The sequence below is a fragment of the Pagrus pagrus genome (genome assembly GCF_965226575.1).
Source record: "Pagrus pagrus genome assembly, chromosome: 16".
Lineage (NCBI taxonomy): Eukaryota > Metazoa > Chordata > Actinopteri > Spariformes > Sparidae > Pagrus > Pagrus pagrus.
The window spans coordinates 13,850,144-13,871,942 of NC_140200.1; the positions used below are offsets into that span (position 1 = coordinate 13,850,144).

The 21,799-nt window shown below is 40.1% G+C and overlaps 1 protein-coding gene across 1 annotated transcript; it reads right to left on the reverse strand.

Annotated features, from left to right (window-relative positions):
* Window positions 1–527: 527 nt before the first annotated feature.
* LOC311271476 (reticulon-4-interacting protein 1 homolog, mitochondrial-like) lies at window positions 528–10,365 on the reverse strand. Its single transcript, XM_084377169.1, has 9 exons — window positions 9,770–10,365; window positions 9,524–9,675; window positions 8,082–8,150; window positions 7,168–7,292; window positions 6,679–6,727; window positions 6,428–6,564; window positions 5,704–5,887; window positions 3,149–3,244; window positions 528–1,229 (listed from the first exon to the last, which is right to left on the reverse strand). The coding sequence occupies exons 1-9, from the start codon at window positions 10,065–10,067 to the stop codon at window positions 1,038–1,040; spliced, it is 1,302 nt and encodes a 433-aa protein (XP_084233295.1). The 5' UTR covers window positions 10,068–10,365; the 3' UTR covers window positions 528–1,037.
* Between the last annotated feature and the right edge of the window lie 11,434 nt (window positions 10,366–21,799).

Here is a 21,799-nt window from a genome sequence, read left to right on the forward strand (position 1 = left end):
TTTGCAACAATGTCCAGACTAAACGCAAACTGTTTCAGATTTCAAAAGATTCATTATTTGCATCTCCCCAGCTCACTTGCTGTATTCTGTACTCGCATAATGTGAGATGCCACACGGCGTTGAGAAAGACTCCCTGTGGTTACAACGTGCTCATACAACTCAACATGGAGATGGCGCAAATGGAAAGAAATGCGAAAAGTTATCCATCTTATCGTGCTGCTTCTGCCCCACCTGATACCGGAGGGTAAACACGTCAGTAGCTTGTTTGCATGTAATGTCACGTCATACGGTTGCTATGGCACAAACCGCAGAAGGAGGGCCAGATGGGATTTATGATAAATAGTGATACATGTAGCGATAACAAGGTTCGTGATCAGAGTCATATAAAATGACTACGGTTTGCGTTGTTTACAGTTGCCAAAACCTTCGTCTGCCATCGGGAGGAGTGGAGTCAGATAGTTTGTGTAGTAATCACCTCCTCAAATGTAACATTAAAGCTATTGCTTTATTTATTTCCTTTGCTGGAGTTTTTACCCCTGTAACTGAACAACGTACAACAATAACGAACTCTCCTCCATTTTGTGCATTCTGCTTTTCATCTCGCCCTCCATCTGACTCTCATGTCATCTGAATCACGTGACTGCAAACATTTCCAGCTGACAGTAATAAACATTTTGTGTTATGTAACTCATTGTTGGATAGATTACAGCAACCAGAGGGCTACCAGCAAGCTGCCTGGTTGTAATTACCAGCTGGATGCGGACCTTAATGGTATTTATTGGTCTGTGGTTGGTAATTATAATAACTTGACCACGACATGAACACGGCATAACTCAAGCCGCTTGTAAAAACGAAGACAGGACACAAGGGTGAAAAGCTTTAAGAAGAACACTAGACTCTCATTAGAAGCTCAGGTCACGCTTGAAGTCTGCTGCACAAAGCACCGCAGCACCTCTGATCCCTTTGAATAATACAGTCCGCTGCTGTCAAGAGCAGCCTTGAAGAAGTGAGAGGAATCACAGCACTCAGCTCACTCTCTAGTGTTGCTTGGCTGTTTCTTGCACTTCCTGCTCCAACACTGCAGTCTCCTGCACCAACTCTTCGGCCTGTCTGTCATCCTCTTCAGCCACCCTGACGACCGTCTTCCCTCTGGCGTGGCCGTCCTCCAGCTTCTGAAAAGCCTGAGGCACCTGGGTGAATGGAAACTGGGCCTCCACCACTGGCAGGATCTGTGATGAACCAGCAGAAAAATAGCATTAATATGAGCTTAGAAATCAGGAAGTAAGCCAGGAAACAATTAAGAGATCAGATTTAAACCTTCAGCAAATCAGACAAGCGGAAATTTGTTTTAATGGGGTTGGGGAAATGGACAGTGGAGTGCTTTATCAGACAGCAGTATCAGGGATGACAGTTTGACAACTGAGTCACTTACTTACATTTCTATGTGACAAACTGCTGATGTGCTACACTCCAAACATACGGGCTCTAAACCAGATAAAATGGATAACTGCATTATTTTCAGTCCTGCAGGACCCATATCTGAGGTGGAAGCAATGTTTTTTGGTCCAAAACATGACAAATACTTGAGCTGCATTGATTAATCAATCAGTTGTAAATTAATCAACAACTATTTTGATAATTGATCCTCAGATTCCAGCTTCTTAAATATGAATATCTTCTGGTTTCTCTATGAACATAAACTGAATATCTTTGGATTGAGGACAAAACAAGACTTTCAAAGAAGTCATCTTGGGCTTTGGGAAACACTAATCGAAATTTTTCACTGTTTTCTGACATTTTGTAGATCAAACAGCTAACCAATTAATTGAGAAAATCAACAATCAAAATAAACATTAGCAAAAACTTAAAAGGTACTTGTACTTTACTTGAGTATTTACATTTTCTGCTACTTGCACTTGCAGGGAAATGCTGTATGTTTTTTAACTTTTTATTATACTACATTTATTTGATTTCTTTGAACTTTAGTTAGTAGTTACTTTGCAAATAGCATGTTGCATCAGAGCCAAAGCAGCACATCTTCAAATTAGTTTATTTAATCCGTAATCTGATAAAAAAATGTATTCTGATAATCAGAAAAATGCTGAATATCAGATCTTATAACTGGCCTGGTCGATAACGCCAATGCCGAGTATACAGTTTACACGTACATGTAAATATACCTTATTTTTTTACTTTTACTTGTATCTGATACTTAACTACATTTATATTCAGAAAAATACATTTCAGGTCAGATAATTTAAGACTTTTTCTCAAGTACTATTCGCATGGGTGACTTTCAAATTTACCAAAGTGATATTTTAACACATTATCTCAACTTTTACTCAGGTATGACTTTTGGGTACTTTATACGACACTGATTAGAAATTACAGTAATCATATTTGATCAGTTTAGACGAGCAAATATCCACAAGCTCCTAATGCTCCATCATCTCTGCTTTCATAGCTGCGAATGTAAAAAAAAAAAGTGAGGGAGGGGTCCAGAATGTGATGAGGCTGGACAATCCTGTGCTAGTCCCACAACACGAGCAGCCGGGCTTGTTATTCTGGTCAGCATCTCTTGTCGGTAACAATGAATGGGGAGCGCAGTGGCGTCACACTGGAAACCATCCACACTTCTGACTGAGAATAGGACATGCGGAGAGAGTGTGCATGTGTGTGTTTTGTGCGTTGGTGGGAGTGCGTTGTGTGTCCGTAGCTTCCCGCCACTGGTCTGAGTGTGCCGCTCACTGTAAGCCCCGGGACAAAAGGACAGAGGTCCCGCACGCTTTTGCGAATGGCTGCTCAGCACTGTTTAAAAATCCATTCACCGTCTCCTGGCGCCTGACTCAATCGCCCAGCAGCCAACCGTGCACACCGCCGGCCTACCAACCAGTATAGCGGGACGTGCAATGCTCGCTCCTTCACAAAGACACCGGGGAGCCTTGAATACAGGCATGTATGGAATCCCTGGTATGCTCATATTCAATGAGGAGATCATACAGCATTTGTGATCTGCATGAGCTTCACTCTCGGGCTATGATTCATGTGCAAATGAGATGATTTCCATCTCCACATACGGTCAGCAGAACTGCTTCTGAATGACAAGTAAGTCAGCATGCATGATATCAGTAATGAGGCAGTACAGTACCTTCCCAGCATCCACCAGGCTGCTGACCTCGTCCAGGGCCGGGCCATCTGGAGCATAAAATCCCCACCTGTAGAAGACTCCACTTGATATCAGGTTCTAAGAGGCGAACAGAGAGGAGGCAACAATTAGAAGCTCAGTGGGCATCAAAGAAAACATAAGAGTGGCTATGAGGGGTATGAAACATAAGGAAGTCAGCTCATGAAAGGTCTGCAGGAGTCCGAATTTGATCTCTGTTTTCATAAATATTTCGAGGTAATACCAAAAAATACAGTGAACCCACGGAAAGGTAGAATCAGAATATTTTGAGTTAGAAAAAACAGGCAGGACACAAGAACAAAACCCACAACGCATGTAATGTATGCAGGAGACACAGCATCATTACAGGGACTTGTGTAACGCCATATTGATGGTGACCACGTGGGTTGCATGCAGGAAAAACTGATCATTACAAATTTGCTGATAGACCAGAATCAATAGGTTACTGAGTTTTAATTGAAGAAATCACCTATATAAAATAGAGGGAAACGGTGATTTTCTCAGTGTTAGTTGACAGAAGAAATTCTTCAAAATAAATAAATAAATAACACCTTATACAACAAACTGACTGTCTCTTATTACTCTGGTCATTAAAAGTCATCAAATAATTCATCTACAGTTATTTTTTATAGTAATTGTGTTGGTTGTTCCTCAGGGCTCTAGATCAACTTTTTCTACTAGTAGCACTGGTGGCGTTCCTTGCTAAAAAATTGTCGGCGCCACTTAAATGGTCAAGCAATGCAATACATTCATACTCTTTTTTAAGTTAAGTAGTAATTCCATGACTTTTTCGAGGGATCCTGCAGGAACTCAACACAGATATTGTGAAAACCATCAATTGATAACAAATAGTTTGAACTGCATTTAGTGTATATTGTATTAAAACAGTTGTGACCCCCCATCTTACTGGGATATATGCTAAGAAGAGGATTTGCTTGTTTTTTATCTGTTTATTATCGTATGTATTGATCCATTATTAGATTCATTGTGATGCTGACTCTATCACACAAAAACACCAAGGTAGAGGAAGTTTTGACTTTTGGTGAAAGTTTTGACGATTGGGTCTAGCAGGTAGTGCGTTGCACTGCACATGTACTGAGGAAGTGGATCAGACGATTAATTACGGAACGTTTTGTTTTCTTATGTGATTTATGGCCGTGCAGAAACACTCCTCCGCTTTTTCGCGTTTCACATGATATACAATGAGGGTGATGATTTAAAAAAACAAAATCATGGGGGTATATTTGCAAGTCGCACAGGTGCTCTAGTTATCAAATTTAGTTGCAGCATCTACAAAAATGGTCTAAACTGAAACTGAAAACGTGCAGTTTGTTTTAAGCAAATAAAAAAAAAACACACACATCCCAATAAGCAGCACCAGAAACCATCTAAAATGCAAAGAAAAGAACAAAAGTAAGCAAGAAGAGACAGACAGACAGACAATCAGATGTGCTAATCCTGAAATCCCCATGGCTTGATATTTGATCATAATACTGAATATTATTATGCAGCATCACTTTGCCACACCTCTTTAGCCTTTGTGAAATCTATCCCTGGAAAAACAACAAATTATGACAGATTCTTCCTGATGTGTCAGTGCTGCCAACGAGTTGAACACTAGAGGGCTCAGTTGCGCTGTGATGTCCTGGCTGTCAAAGACATGCTGTCCAGAGCCGGGCACTGAGGGTGTGACTGCTGTGGCTGAGCCCCAACAAACTGACCAGCTGGCTGCTCTCGTGGACAAAGGGGCCCAGAGGCTTGGCAAGAAACACACAAACACTGGTATTTGCCGGGGGGGAGATAGTCGGCTACAATCTGCACAAACACCAAATACTGCTGGTTCAGCAGCAAACACATGCGCGCGCGCGCACACACACACACACACACACACACACACACACACACAGTCTCATCCACACATACCCAACTCCAACACTGCCAGCCCTGCTGTCACCAATGCCTGCAACGCCCAGGACAACTTGACTCAGTCCCCAGAGCAGCTCCACCCTGTGCTCGCCTATTCACCCACTACCCTCATTACACATGCTCTTCACTGACAGAGCAGCTGGAGGCTCGCACACATGCAGGGACTCTGACTCTTAATGCTCACATTCCCTCTTCACCATCACACGCTTCAATTTATTACACCCTGCAGGGCATGTTTCTACATCTCAAGCGTAAACCATTGCAAAAGTGAGAATATGTTATGCAGCTATGAAGTCAAGTTATTACATGACTTTTCCCTACCCATGTCAACTGAACTTCATCTGATCAACTGAATGGAAATAAAACAAAAACTTCTACCAACTGGAAGAGGTGTTTACCCATTACATAACCATGTATTTCCATGCTGCTGACGATCAAGTATTCATTTCAGTTTGGGAGCACCTGTGGCCCACACCCAATGCTAATGGCGTCATGAGAAATGGCAGACTCCAAAAATAAATAAACAACAGTCTCTCACATTGGCTACGTTTGACTCAGTGTTGATTTTGAAAGTTTGTTTTGCTCTCGTGTACCTGTATGGCCTTGCTGTGCAGGGTGAATCCAGCATGAAATGTCCCGTCCAGCAGGCCCATGGAATCGGTGTTGAGCAGCAACGGTGTGACCAGTGTGACGTACTTCGCCCCAGACCAGGGCTTCAGCATGCCCATCACCAACTGCTCTGTTTCCCCTCCCACGTTGTCCAAAATCACGTCAAACCTGAGGGTGCGAACAAAGACTGTCAGACTGATACAGAGAGGTTTAACAGCATTTCATGTCTCATCATCATACGCATTGCGAGGGCCTTATTTAAAGTGTTTGCTTGGGAAAAATAAGTGTTTTGTCTTCAATCTCAAGGCAGGATTTATAACCAATTCCTGCTTTGGGGGCGAGGAGAGAGGTGAGCCAGCGTCCACCCAGGCCTTGAGCCCTGGTTTCCATGGAAACTAGAAAGCGAGTCAGTGAGCAGTTGTGCCATGCTGAAAGGAAGATGTTTACCACGTTTGAGGGTGTTTAAAAAGGGAGAAGCAGACACATTTGTCGCACTCCTGGACGCTTCCTTTTCATTAGCACCTTTATTGGACTGGCACCGACTCTAATGATGCTTCATTAGGGTCCCCGAGGCTAATAAAGAACATTCTGCTCTGATCTTTTCTTTGCTTTGCTTTAAATGAAAACAAAACAATCTCACCACTTCACACACAACGTACTGTATGATTTGATGGTTACTTCTAAAAGCACACACTGTCACACACTTACTTGTCCATCATTTCTAGCTGCTCAGCCATGTCTCCTGCTGTGTAGTCCACCACCTCATCGGCCCCCAGCCCTCTAACAAGGCCTTCTGCGTTCTGAGAGCAGGTAACGGTTACGTGGGCGCCCCAGGCCTTCAGTAACTGGCAGGAGAAAGAGGAAGAAAACAGAGGTATACACACAGACACAGCGAGTGGCCTCACATTCGCACAGAGTTGAAAAGAGTCTGGCATAAATGCCGGTACTGCTTGTCTTACCTGAATAGAGAATGTTCCAACACCTCCTGATCCTCCAGTGATCAAAACTCTAGGAAGAGAAACCCCAGCAACCAGAGGGTCACTCAATTACTGTGTGACTCATTTGAGCGAAGCTACTAAAAGAGGCGGAAGCCACAGGGGGCAAGAACGAAATTTTGCAGCATTGGAGGCTATTACATTTGAGGAGGAGTGAACATTACATTACATTACACAGCAGGTTGAATTCTCACAGTCTGTGGGTGCGAGGCATGGTTTTTAAAACCCTTTTGATGCCAATTAGGATGAAAAAGACCAATTTCACCATTGAAATGAACATAATGAAAATGATGTTTTATTAAAGTAAAGGTCTGCAAAAAGAGAACATTCAGAAACTCCAAGACCTTAAAGAAGTAATTAACGGTAGCTCGCAATAATATTCAGGAACTTCTTACTTTTTCTCCCAATATTGTGACAAGAGGGGTTTGATACAAGATCCAAGATCAGGCTTGCCTTTTATTTGAAGAGCTGTCCCTGCAAAGACCTCCCGCATTGACAAGCGCAGACAGAGCAGTGTTGGCTACGTAGGGGATGGATGCGGCTTCTGTGTGACTCAATAATTTTGGCTTGTGGGAAACCTGCGAAAAACAGCAACGCAGACAATGTCAAAAGTTAGAAATAAATCAACATGTCAACAGTCTTTTTAATTATCAATTTAAAAGCACAGTCTAATCAGCAGAGCGGCTGTGAGGGCGGCTAGCTCGGAGCTGCTGAATACATTAAGCACAATATGGCAAGAAAACAGAGGGGCAATTTGTGTTTCTATGTAATTGCTGCAACGGTGGCTCCTGTGAAGCAAACAAACTTAATCCTAATTGCTCTTTATGCTGCGGGATTACATAACAGGGTGCACTTCTTCCAAACTTTGGTTCAATGTTTTTTTGTTTTTTTTTCACAAATCAATGAAGAGCTCTAAATCAACTCTTTCCGTTTCTGTGAAAACATACTGACAGGGAAGTTACTGTGAAGTTAAAGGGATGCTTCAACCCCAAAATTATGAATACACTGCTTTGGTATGAGTTGTTGAGTTTTGAAGGTACCGGCTGTAGAAATGTCCGCTTTCTCTCAAATATAAAGGAACTCGATGACACGCTTGTGGTTGAGATAAAATGTATTTTTTTGGCACTTTAAACACCACAAGCCAACTACTTCCATTACATTTCAAGAGAGGACAACTCACATCAAAACTGTCTATCTTGATTAACAGCATAACAGGTAAGAGATCAAAATATGTATTTTTGACTTTCTCGTAAACTGTCCCTTTCAGTTAGACGAGAACTGACTGATAAACCCTCTTACAGATGATCAGATAATTGATGATGAAAGCATACTGCAGTGATGAGGCTCTTATCAGCTCCATAGCTCACCTCATACTCTGTTAGAGTAACAAATTCGGCCAGACTGCCTTGTTTCCATGGGGGAACAGCAGCCCACACCTGGAACACAAATATGACATTTAACTTGCTGAACACGACTCCTTTTAACCGCCTACTCCGAGTCCCTGAATGTGTTTAATCAGCGATAAGCTCTTAGTCAGCCGTTCCCCTCCTTATCATTAGTCATTTCCTGAGATATTTTTGCACTGATGGTACACGATTACAGGAACAAGAATTAGTATGTGGAATTTTTGGTGGTTTACGGTTCTGTTATTTAATCACATTCAAGCTGAATTTGCATAACTGCATTTTTGTCTGCAGGAGGACACTGATGTAAATCTGTGGGCAACAGCAAAATAGATACCTCAACGTATGATAATGTGCCCACGTGATGACCACAGAGACAGAGCCCAATCTTTCTATTGAGGTAACGAATTGACGTTTGCGTTGACAGTCAGTAGGCTCCTTTATGTTTATTATTGAGGTCGTTGTGGACGGTGGAGTGCATTATACTGAAAGCTGCTACTAATATTCTCCATCTCTCAGGTATGCAAATGGGGTAGACGAAATATTACAACACACCACTCAATATAATGCAGTCCAGTCCAACACCACTGCAACCTCTCTAAAAATGATGTAGTTAAATTAACACATCTCTGACAGGGTCACTCCAAACTGAACTTATTACCTATTCAAAGGCAGAATTTATGGCAGAGCAGTTGTATTGGATTGCACAGGTACTCCTAATGAAGTGGTGAGTGTATACTTGTGTGTACTGGTGGCAATTTTATTTAACATCTTTGTGCTAAAATGGTGTTTAAGCCCAACTATTTTGTCTACTTATAACCTCTCATCATTAGTTCCATTATGTCCATGGGTTTTGAACATGTTGACCAATATATTTTTTGATTTTTCCAGCTGTTTTATGCTCCAGAAGTGGCAAAATAGGGCAATTATTTATAAAAACAAAAGCAAAGATTAGAGAAACAGCTAAAAAAAAAAGTAAATAAAAAGAATTACATTAATAGTAAGTTTATTTTGTCCTGTCCTGCGGATCATCTAGCAATACCTCAAATTTTCTGTCATCCAATTGAGAGGGTCAGGACCCCCAGGTTGGGCAACACTGCGTTAGCCCATTGTAGGCTGTGTTGCAAATCAATAAGTCGGCCTGTTTTATGGCAATATTGTCTGGTCTCAATATGATGAAGAAGCTCTATTTCCCTGGAATTCAATTTGCTAGATTAACCACAGTCAAAGACATTCCTGTCTAGATATATTATAAATAAACTGTTTCTTGATTTATTTTCTAGATAATGCATACATTACAGCACTGCAAAATTAAAGTACAATACATGAATATAGGCTTTTAATGTCCACAGTAAGCAGTATTATGTTACATCTTCTTAAGCACAGGTGTGCAGTGCAGCTCCTACCTCATCTCCTGGAACAAAATGGCTAACCTCGGATCCACAGTCCACCACTACACCAGACACATCACGACCCAGAGTCAAAGGAAACTCACTATCACTGTCCACCACAGACATTGGATCCCTTCTTAATTTAAGCAGCTTGGCTCCATAACCACCTGAAAACGGAGAGAGAGAGAGCAGGTATGTTGATGCAAACTCACTGACTGTGATGTTTATTATGCCCTTAATGAATATCAGTCCAGCACTTACCCCTCATAGATATATCAAGAGGGTTGAGACTAGCAGCATGGACCTTAATCATCACCTCACTGGGAGACTTGACAGTGGGGACGTTGATTTCTTCTGAGTACCTCAAAACCTCGTTAGTGCCATACTGATCAATGACCCATGCTGACATGCAGCTCTGTAGTCTTGAAGGTGAACTGCAGACATTCCTCCTGAAGCACACACTCCAAGCTGCCCTGGCTAATGTTTTGGTCGAGCCTGCAGCTTTCGCGTTGAACAAACACAAGAGCCTGGTTGATGCCATAACTCTGACAGAGCCCATGGAAATCGTCCCTCAGAGGTCAGCTTATAATCAGATATGTCATCTAGAAGAACACTTGTCTGAAGTTAGCTAGCTCAGCTAGCTAGGTGGCTACCGAGCTAGCATGTGCAGGTCGTCAGCGTTCAAAGCATTCGCACAAGTGTCCATAACGGGTCGAAAACATAAGCGACGGCGCATTTGTCCACGTTAAGTTAATTATCGACAGTCACCTTAGGGTGAAATAACAACCACTGTAAGAAAAATGAGCAGATAACACACCTCTCTCCTGGCTACATGGCTACATAACAAGCTAACCTCTGAACTCACGACCAGAGCCAATCAGAATCCGGTAGCTAAATATTCTGACCAATAGCGTAAGAGATTGACTCTGACGTGTACTATTGACAAGACAGTCTTACTTAAGGGAGCAATTAAGACATTTGTTTTTGTTTTCTTATTATTATGCATTCATAAAAATGAATAGTAACTTTTTACTTTTCCTCTTATGATGTTAAAGTTTACCATAGAGATTTTCTGATATATTTATTTAATTATTGGCATTTGTTTTTCATATTATCTATCTATCTGTCTGTCTGTCTGTCTGTCTGTCCTTCTATTTATTTATCTATCTTTTTGTCTGTCTGTCTACTACTTGTAAACTAAAAGGACATAACTTTTTTATATTTTGTTGATTTGTCTTGTGTGCAAACCAAAGAAATATTGATTGTTAAGCCTTCATAAGCCCTTACTTTTTTATGATGATGATAATGATGATAATGATGATGATGATGATGATGATGATTCTTCTTCTTATTATTATTATTATTATTATTATCATTATTATTATTATTATCATCATTATTATTATTTATTTATTTATTTATCTAGTTTCTATTAATGGGATAGAAATCTGGTGCAATGCTATACTGAACTAAAATGATAACACTTGTCTCTGTATATTAGTGTTAAAGAGGCACTCTGTAGTTTGGTAAAAGAAAATTTAATCAGATGAAAACATCTTCATTGACTGACTTTTTATGCCTAAACAAACTTAATAAACAAACTCAGACTTCAAACTGTTTTACTTTGTTTACATTTGGCGGACCCTGCCACCTTTCTAGCTTCAAACAGTATTCTGGGGACCTTATTTTCCTCTGAAAACAGCTTGTTTATTCAGTTATGGAAAAAAATACATATTTTTGTATTATTACCTCATTAATATTGTAAATATTAAAATTCTGGGTTTGAATTTCTCCTCCAGAACTACACAGTGCCCCTTTAAAGTTTGTTCATCGATCAAACACAGTAATGATAATAACAAATTTGGATATGATAAATATATATATATATATAATATATAATATATAATATATATATATATATATAATATAATAATATAATAAATGTATAACAAACAAAAAGCACCCACAAACCAAAACCTTAATAGAGGAGAAAGAACAGAATTGCACTGGCTCCATTAAGACTCAAACACAAAAATCCATTATGTAGCAATAAAAGTCTATTATAATAGAAATGCAACATGAAAAAATTATAAACTAATATGCTTGAGAGGCCCACTCAACAGTAAAGTGACTGCTGAGTGCTCCATCAGCTGTAGACAACCGGCTGGAACACATGCCTGTGTAGCAAAGACTAATGGACGGGGCATGGATGGGCAAAGAAAACCAAAGGGAAATGGGTAGAAAACATTATCTGTTTATGGTTAGCAATACACAGGGGGTTCATTGGGGTTTGTTTTCATGTTTAAATGATGTTTTACAGTTTATCCTGAAATTGCATTAGCAAATAATGTGTTAATGATTTATGTGGGATATGGGATCACAGACAAGAAGCCCCGTCGATGCACAAACCACAGCTTACCCCTGTTGACCCTTCTCATTCTTAAACTCAGAGTAACTTCACGTCAAGTGGGCTTATAGTAAAGTATCTGACCTGCTGTTGACCATCATACGTAGATCACTGCTGGCAGGACTGCTGCTACAAGAGCTTTGTGGCCTCCCATCAGGAGATCTCAAAGACGCAGCTCACGTCATACAAATAGTAAAATAATTAAATAAAACAAATCACACTTGTCTCATGCAAATGATATAATCTGCGAGCGGAACTGATGTTCTCTTCTTCCACAGACCGAAGGGAGAGGGGTGAGAACAGGGGGCCTTGTTGTGTGATCATGATTCAGCATGAAACCAGGCAACAAACAGCACTGTCATTATGATCACAGCTCCCAGGGGAAAAGAGGACACAGTGGAAATTGGGTGCTTTGTCTATGCTGGCTCATTACAGAGGGTCTGTCTAATGAATTATCCCCCTGGCTGCTGCTCAAATAAACTTCAATTCTATGTTACAGAGAGCAGAGGGTGTCATTTTTCCGACAGCGCTCTGCAAAAATAACCACTTTTTGTTGACCAGCTACCCAAGACAAGATTGGGTCAGACTATGCGAGCTGCATCTGACTTGAATGTTTTTAACTAGGGTCATTCTTTCCCAGAAACACCATATGTGGCTTTTCTAGGCCTCCTTTCCATCTTGGGACCTGTGGCCCAAATCACATGGTTGCTCTAAAAAATATAAGACTTTGATCTAATTTCATTTAGCGGTTTGTAGAAAGTGCTGTCAATAAGGAGGCATTAACCCTCCCTCATATATAACGTCTGACAGCAAAGCTCCTCATCTGACTCACGATGGTTCCCCATACATTCAACCTCCTGCATATAAGTTACTCCCAGAGTCAAACAAACCAATTAGCAGAGAAATCTCCAGACGCTGGGCACACCACGGCTGAACAGTGAGCCTGCGGTGAGGTCGGGCATGAATGGCCACTCTGGATAATGATTGCACAGGCCTTGTTTGTTGTATGCAGCTCCTTCTGAGCCACAACACGCAGAAAGAAAGGAGGGCTGCACACCACCACCTCTCTCCAGCTGGTCTCTGAGATTATATTTTTAGAATGAATGATTGGTTTCTCTCCTTGGTTACTGCCCTATTTTTTCTCGAGTGGGTCAGACACAAGTGCAGTGCATACTGACCATGATGGAGGGGAAGCAAAAGGAAACCCAAAGGTTTCTGTATCCGTCTTTATGTATGTCACCCTTCTTGGTTAATTAAATTACGACCTGCCAGGGGACAGCAGATGTAAAGAGCTCTAAGCTAACTCTGGTACGATGCAGCAAATGGCAACGTTGTTGTTTAATATTGTGCATGGTCCATCTACAAAAAAAGATGAATTTTAAAAAAGATTCAAATTAACTTTTCATTTTAGCAGAAGAAAATGTGATCTAACAATAATAATAATAATTATGATAATACAATTGTATAATATAATATAAATACACTGCACATTACATTATTATTATTATCATCATCATCAGTAAGAAGAAAAACAAAGGGAAGAAGAAAAGGAAGAAGAAGAAGATTCAGGATTCAAGATTCCAAAACTTTATGGTCCATCAATGAGGGCAATAATGGAAATGTGTCTTTTGCTGGTACAAAAATACATAAAGTACATAGAAGAACATCAAATGCACATAAAATACACATAAAACACATTGTGTTTGGTAAGTAGAAGAAGAAGAAGAAGGCATGGATGTACTAGGCTACTAAGTTTATGTGTACTCATACATAATTGATCATATGACTTTGCAAGCTTGAATTATTTATTTTATAACATAGGTTTATGACCTTATATTTTCAAAATGTGCTCTCAGACATAACAGGTTGTAAAGGTCCATGTCAAATGTTTTTATTTGCCAATGCCCTGAGCTAAAGCGGTCACTCACCTGGCTGGAGGGATTTAAAGGTACTGGAAAGCAGGAAATACAGTCTTGTGCGCCATGCTTATATGTTCGTGACTTTTATTTAATTTTTTTAACGTATTGTTAAAACAAACATAATTCAAGATTTTAGCATGCATGTCAGTCCTAAAGATTTCAATATTAAAGGGGCTCTGTGGAACTTGAAGCTGGTCGTTAGTTCATGTTGGCGGACTCCATTTCTGAACTACTGTTGCTCTGTTATCGCCCTCGAGGCCCTCGAGAACGTGCATAAAGTCACATCCTTTTTGCTGTTGCAGAAAAAAACAACCTTAACACTCCTTCACAAAGAAATCCACAGTCCAGCGGCTTTAAACAACTTAAGCAAATCGTCCGTGGGCTTGTAAAGGGAACTGAGAGAGACGGAGAAGGTGTTATACTTCACGTCATGTTACAATCTGCTCACATGTGGCCAATAAAAAAGTGATCACAACATTTAAATATCGTTGATACTTATGGATCTTGACTCTGATGCTCACAATCCTGCTTGTCAGTGGCTAGGTATGTAGCATGTGAGGCCTTGTAAAGCTAAATAAAATGAGAGTTTAGTCACTGTGAACTATGTATGTCCTACTGTTTTATTCCTAGGACGTCTACACACACACACACACACACACACACACACAGACCACAGTATTACGGCGGTGAAACAGGACATGCAGTGTGCTCTGCAGTTCATCTCACAGATAGCATCTTATCTATACAGGCTTCCTCCACACTGCAATGACAGCAGAGAAAATATAATGCATTGTCAGTCTCTGTTTATCTTAGGGATTAGAAAGAACTATACTGTAAATGCTGACGTCAGAGTAATTGCAATCACACAGACACACACACAGGCATGCGCACACACAATAGGCATTTTGTCCAAAAGAAGATTTATTTCTATATGGTATGAACCACATTTCTCTAGTTTGCAATTATTTAATTTTTATTATTCCTTCTTCTTTTTTTATTTGAAATTTGTGACAACTTTGTGGGCACACATCCTGACCCAGCTGATGTCATGGTTGGAGTGAAAAGACAGAAACTGGAACAAATCCAAAGAAATATATAATAACACAAACTTTTTCTGACAATTTCCTCTTGGAAGATGTTTTTCTTGTGTGTCTAATGGCTGTAATTGCACTTTAGCATGACTTTCAACTCAAACAAACTACATCAGCTTCATTTCTTGTCAAAAAATGCTTAATCATTTTGATATTTGATATATTTAGAGTTTAAAAACACCAACAGAAGAGTAATTTACAATAGAGGCTGTATGTAATGTCAACTCATGTCTGTGTAAACTAAAGGAATTTTCAAGACAGACTGACTATATCAGCGCAATGATTTGCATTTATATAAGCGAATGTAAATGTACTCTCTCTTCTGCATTTTGTTTATACATGCACACAGACACACATTTAGACACAAATACACACACATTTGTACTGTAGATGACCCCAAACCTTGCACTAATCTAAACCTGATTCTTACCTTAGCTTTTCAATCCTATTAACCTATAAAAACACCTTTGAACAAGGGAAGGTCAGCTACACACACACACACACATTTTATATTTACGCTCACATAATTAATAACTGCCAGAACATAAACAATAACTGATACAAACTTCCACTGTAAACTGTCTGATTTATTTTGTTTCCACTATTGTTTCAACTGAGAATTCAAACTGCAGCGAGTCCCATAAATACAGCACATGCCAATAAATGCAGCCATAACAGCTCCTTTGAAGAGTCCTGCTCGTTGGCATCTCTGCCATATGCAAACCCCCCATTTAACAACATAACCCAGACAGCCAAAGTTAAACACAGGTAGTCTGGGTTCATTCACAAACAGTGAGAAAGGATTAATTTACAAGAGGTTGATACTTCATTACCTTAGCAAGGAATGTTTCCACCGGATCTTCAGTGCAGCCAAGGTTTTTGTTGTAATTACCAAGAGCAATGTCCAAAGTATTAGCTGCAGCACTTAAAGCGATAGTTTGACACTTTGGGAACTACACTTATTTGTTAGATGAGAAGATTACATCAGTACCAGTGGTGAACCCAGGATGTTTGAGAGGCAGGGGTGAAAAAATAAAAAGGGCACCACTGTAAGTCGTGATATATTTTTAGTGAAGAGAGGGTGTTGTCCACCACTGATCTATACATTAAACATTAAGCTAAAGCCAACAGCCTCTTAGTTTAGCCCCATTTAAAGCCCACAAATAGCAAGTCAGGTTCAGTCGGAAGTTACAAGATCATCCTACCAGCGCCTCTGAAGCTCACTAATTAACATGTTATCGCTTGTTGGCTTAATTCATTCATACAGATAAAAAAAAAATTAGATACAACATGTTGATCAGTGAGCTTTAGAGGTTAAAAGCTAGCTGTTTCCCCCTGTTTCATAGTCTTTATGCTAAGCTATGCTGATCAGCTGCAGGAGGTAGTTTCATATGTGTAGGGGGGGAAACAAAGTATACATGAAATGTTTTATAGTTGTTGTTAAAGGATGACATGTAACAAAAATTATTTACATATATATATTCTAAGCATTACTGTTTACATCAGCAATTGTGATAAATCAACTGATTGCACCTTGTTACGATTTAAATAAACTGTCACATTTACTCAGCGTTGGTCGCAAATGATTTGATTATCATTCTGACTTTACACCTGCAGAGATGAAACATCCACCACACGGCGAGAATGTTGCACTTACACGGATACGACCAAACTGTCTCGGCAGTCCACAGTGTCTCACACTTAATTGGGCAGCCGTCTGATAAATGAACCACATTCATTATACAAATGTCAGTGCCTGCTGGTGGAGTGTAGGACGAAGAGAGTGCTCGGAGGAGGTGTGGAGGGGCTGTGAGTCGAGCTGACAGGCTGCTAATGAGATATCATCAAGGAAAGACTCTACTCCGTCCATTCTAGAGGCACAGTTTCTAGCATACAGTAGTCGATGGGCGTATGATATAATGAGGCACGCTGTGGGATAATGTTGTGTTATTTGTAGTTTTTGGTAACGGTGAACCCTTCCCATCTCAAACATTGCATATCCTCACCAGGTTTTCATAGCCCACTGAAATCCCATTTGCTATTCAAAGTCACTCATCACATATGTTGTTTACCAGGAAGCATGCAGTGGGTGTGATGTGTAGCTGTCAACAGAGAGCAAAGCCGTATTTGATATCCATTTTAAACGGAAAAAGTTGGTCATTGTGAGATAAGAATTGGAAATGTTTTTTCTGCGTAACAGTATTTATACAGTATTTTTATGGAAATATGATGTACAACTCAATAGTGACATTTAAACTGAGGTGGACAACATTTGCTAAAACCACAGCAGATTAACCGCATGTCACAGTCAGCATGAGTTGCATAAGGATTAGATACACAGACAAAATACATCCAAAGGTGGTGACATGCCGAGAGTTAAATCAGAAGACTGATACCACTCTGACATATGGACACTCAGTTTAAGGCTACCACCACAAGCCAGTTAACGTAGCTTAGCATACAGACTGTAGAGTGGGCAGCTAGCCCGACTCAGTCCAAAATCTACCCACGAGCACCTTTAAATTCACATGAATTAATATGTTGTTTGTTTAATCCACACAAAAAATATAAAAATAAAAATGCCAATCAGCGTTTGTACGGAGGGTTATGTGCCAAACTATTTCTTAGACAGGTGCAGTGACTTCCTGGAGAGACCATCGGTTGCCTGGTAATCTTACAGAGAAAACAAGACTACTGAACAAATTAGATACACAGTGCGGTCAGAGGATTGTGTTACCTTTGGTCAGAGACTGGCTGTTTTTTAGATTTGTTCAGAATAACAAATGTTAAAATTTCAGATGGTACATAAGCTTATGAATAAATTAACCCTAGGTCTCACTTGATTTATGACCTCAGTAAACAGTGTCCTTATGAGTTTATGGACTTAATTACTAGTTTCAGTGCTTTTTCAATGCAGCGTGATGTTTGTTTTTTATATTATCTTCCCATTGAGAGTGAAATAGGTAATCAAACATGCCGTGTTAGCAGGTTCTCAGTCAGAGTATGGTCATTTGTGGCCAATAATAGCAAATAGCAAATAAACAAGGTTTGTGGGAAGTGGAAATCCTCACTTCATTCAACAGCAGCAGAGTCAGCATGTCATCTGGCCAAACTTTCCTATTGGCCTCTGCTTTGGAAATTGTGGTTGATTCTTTTTGCTTCCGGTATGAGCGATGTGACTCACAGTTCACCTCAGACATCACACAGCAGGTGACAACCAGCAATGATGTTAAAAGACAGACAATGGACTCTTTCTGTCTCTGGCACACATAGATTGAGGTGGTTTGACATATAGAGTATATCAGAAATAAGAGAGATCTCCACAAATAATCATCCACTGGTGTGACTTTCAAAAACATTTGGTGGCTCTGGCTCTTTCATCATTTAGAGGTTGTTGCGACAATGACGAATAAAACAGCTCTAATTTCTGACACAAAATGGTTACATTTAACAACACAAGCATCTGTGGTGTTCAACATCTGCTTTGAATGATAAGACTTTAATTCACAGTAGGTTTAAAATACTTTAGCCAGACACAACATCCATCTGTTTCTTGGCTGCACAAAGTTGAAATTGAAGGGCTTTATATTGGACCAGATAACAGCCTGAATTTCAGTTACTTCTAATGAGATCCTCTCTGAGAATCTTGGCAGGAAAAAAACACTTTTGAGTGTGTGAAATTTCTCCGTCCAGCTTTCAATCTGTCAGATGTTTCTGACAGGCGAGTGCAGCTCAAAGATAAAGCATTGATTCTCTGTCGCCTCACAGACCAGATGGTGCTGAGACACGCTGACTCTCTCTCTCTCTCTGTCTCTCTCTCGCTCTCTCTCATGCATCCATGTATTCAACAGTCATTGTGTGCAGGATTAGTTGATGTACATTGCAGGTTTCTGGCTGGGGCGTCTCGTATGCCCGTCTTTCGACACACAGTGGGTGGAAGCTATTCCCAGCAAACAGGTGCCATCATGTGGCATCAGGTGTCCTTCCAAAAGGTTAGACAGCGAGGGGAGGATGGTCTGTCCTAGATATGTAGTTAGTTAGATCAGAGCCGCTCTCGGAGGACACTCTGAGTTTGGTAGCCACCGACAGCGGGGACAGTGGTGCTGTACATCTGGGATACAGCCTGATTTGCTTAAGAAATCAGGTTAGCTCAATGGGCTCTTACTCCTTTCATGTTAAACAGGTCACGCAAGGCACACAAAAGGATGAGACCATGCATGACAGCACAATAAATATTGATTTGTGCTATCAGATTGAATGTGAAGTGTACTCAATTAAAGCCCCACCTGTCTGATCACACAGGGGGCATTGATTCTGCTCAGCAAAGAGAATAAATAAAGCACACAAAATACTCTTCATCTGGGTGTGACTTATGGCAAGGGCACATTTGGCCAACAGGACACTTTTCCAGGATTGGTGTCAAACATCTCGGCTATTGTTTGGTTTCCATGGCGACCGCTGCCTCGAGACATGAATCAGTGAAGCTGCAGACGGGGACAGAGGATCCGTTTATGCACCTAATTGACGAGCAACATGTGATCAGTGAAATGGAGAGAAACCAAACAGCCTGGTGGAGGTTCTGCCTCCGTCTATGCCAATTGATCCACTTTATCTGTCTGTTGATACAGCGAAGGGGAGCCTCATTGTGCCTCAAAAGCAACAAGCTCCCTAACAGGGGCACGGCAGCTAGTACAGCTGACCATCTGGCAGGATGGATCTTTCAGCTGAATTTGTCTCTCCTTTTCCTTCCTCTATTTTTATGTCATTAAGGACATCATGTTACTGTAGCATTCCTGGAGCCCCTTTTACGATTGATTTTATTGTACATGTTACTGAAGAATTGCTGTTAGTGATGTATTCTGCAGTTCTGAGTTTGACATTTCTATGCTGTGTACACAGGCTGTGGCTTCCAGGCACAGCATAATCAGCTGTAATCAAATGAAAAACAACCAGCCATCAAGCATCACTTGACACGAAAACAGGGCAATGTGTAGCAACAGATCTGAAATTGTTAAAGAAACAGTTCAAACAAAAATGAAAATTCAGTCATTATCTACTCACCCTCATGTTGATGGAAAGTCTGGTGAAGTTTCATAGTCCATAAATCATTTCTGGAGCTTCACAGCAAAACAGCGTTACAGAATCCCCCTAAACAACTGAAGTAGATGGGGACGGGTTTGAAAAAGGTTAGAAAACAACTGGGGGGGAAAAAATGAGTGGCTCCATACAGCTTGTATGGTGTAATCCAAGTCTATAGAAGCCCTGAGATCCCAAATTGATTTAAAAAGACATTATTTACAGCCTTGATGCACAATCACGCTGGTGCACTCTCTTCACTTCAAGCTTTTAGCCTAGCGAAGAGATGCATTTAAAAAATGTATTAATAACTTATTTTCTAATCAGTTTGACCGAAAGAGCTGTATGGAGCCATTTAATGTCTTTTTTTGGTCATTTTTTTGAACGGCTCGATAAATAAATGAATATGCCATTAAATGTTCTGAAAATAATATTAAAAATAAATGTAGCCATTAATTTACATTTACATTTACATACATTTTAGTTTTTTATTGTTGGGTGACCTGTTCCTTTAAATGCTGTTATCAAACTAGTGTTTCTAAAAACATCTTCAATACAGATGTTATTTCTTTGAAAAATAAATCACTGTCGTCAATTGATGGCCTCGTTTTATTCCTCTGTACTTGACTCTTGTTTTGCAGCCGAATCAATCAGTAAAAAATCAGATTGAAGAAAGACAGGAGCTGTCTCATCAGAGTGAGGAACAGCAGAAACCTGCGGTGGAGGAGGTGAAGAAGGAAGCAATAGTTTATGTCATCTCTGGTCAGGGATGAGTCTGACCAACTCGCTGCAATAAATGCAATTAGTGTAAAATGATCCAGGCTCTCATTTATGCCTCAGGATGAGCCGTGTATGCAATGATGGAGATAACATCCCTATTAAATGCTCGCCTGGTCCATCAACAAATATTTGTACTGCTGAATGAAGTCTTTTTTATTGATTGATATGATAATTGTTTGCTCTTTTTTTTTTTTGCAAGATTTGGTTGAGAAATCTCTGCTGTCGATCACAGTCTAGTCAGCCAAACCTAGTAATCTGAACAGAAATAACCAAGTCATTTTGATTTAATTCAATTAATTAATTAATTTTTTATTAGTGAGGACAAGATATCCAAATTATGCAAAGTGAGTGTTCTTGCTAGCTGTATCATCTTCGACCAGAGAGACGAGGAAAATGTCCCTGCAGACAAGAAAGGCGACAGCTTGTTCCAGTCATGATAGTCAAATGCAGTCTGGAACAGACAATTTCCATAAACAGGGTAGAAAAGTGATGGAGTGAGATCGGATTAGGATGATGTCATCACCACTAAGTTTATGACTGTTACTGCTTTGAAAACCACAGAGCATTTACATTGAAAGCTTTTAGGATCAAATGAAGTGATTGATTGATGGACCTCTTCAGATGTACAGTACATGTAGAGCGATGGGTATTCACAATAAATATTTAAGTTGAATTATTTCAAGCTTTCACAGACTGCTATCAACAGCAGTGTTAGAGTGCTACGTGTTTAAACAATACATTTTAAAAAGGCAGCTTCGTTTATCATTATCATAATCTCATTTAGGAAGTGTGATGAGGACATTGTTATTAAAATTACCATCTGCTATTGAATAAGTGGTTTGGCACTAAAAGATTACCTATAATGATGATGACTTAACTTAAATGGAAATCTTGCAAATGTGAGACGGAGGATCTGCAAAAATGTAAATTTGTGTAAATCATCTTCGTCCTCAAGTAAACAAACTCAGGAGTGCTGATCACTGGTGTGTTTGGTGACAACTTATTTGGTTCCTCAGCA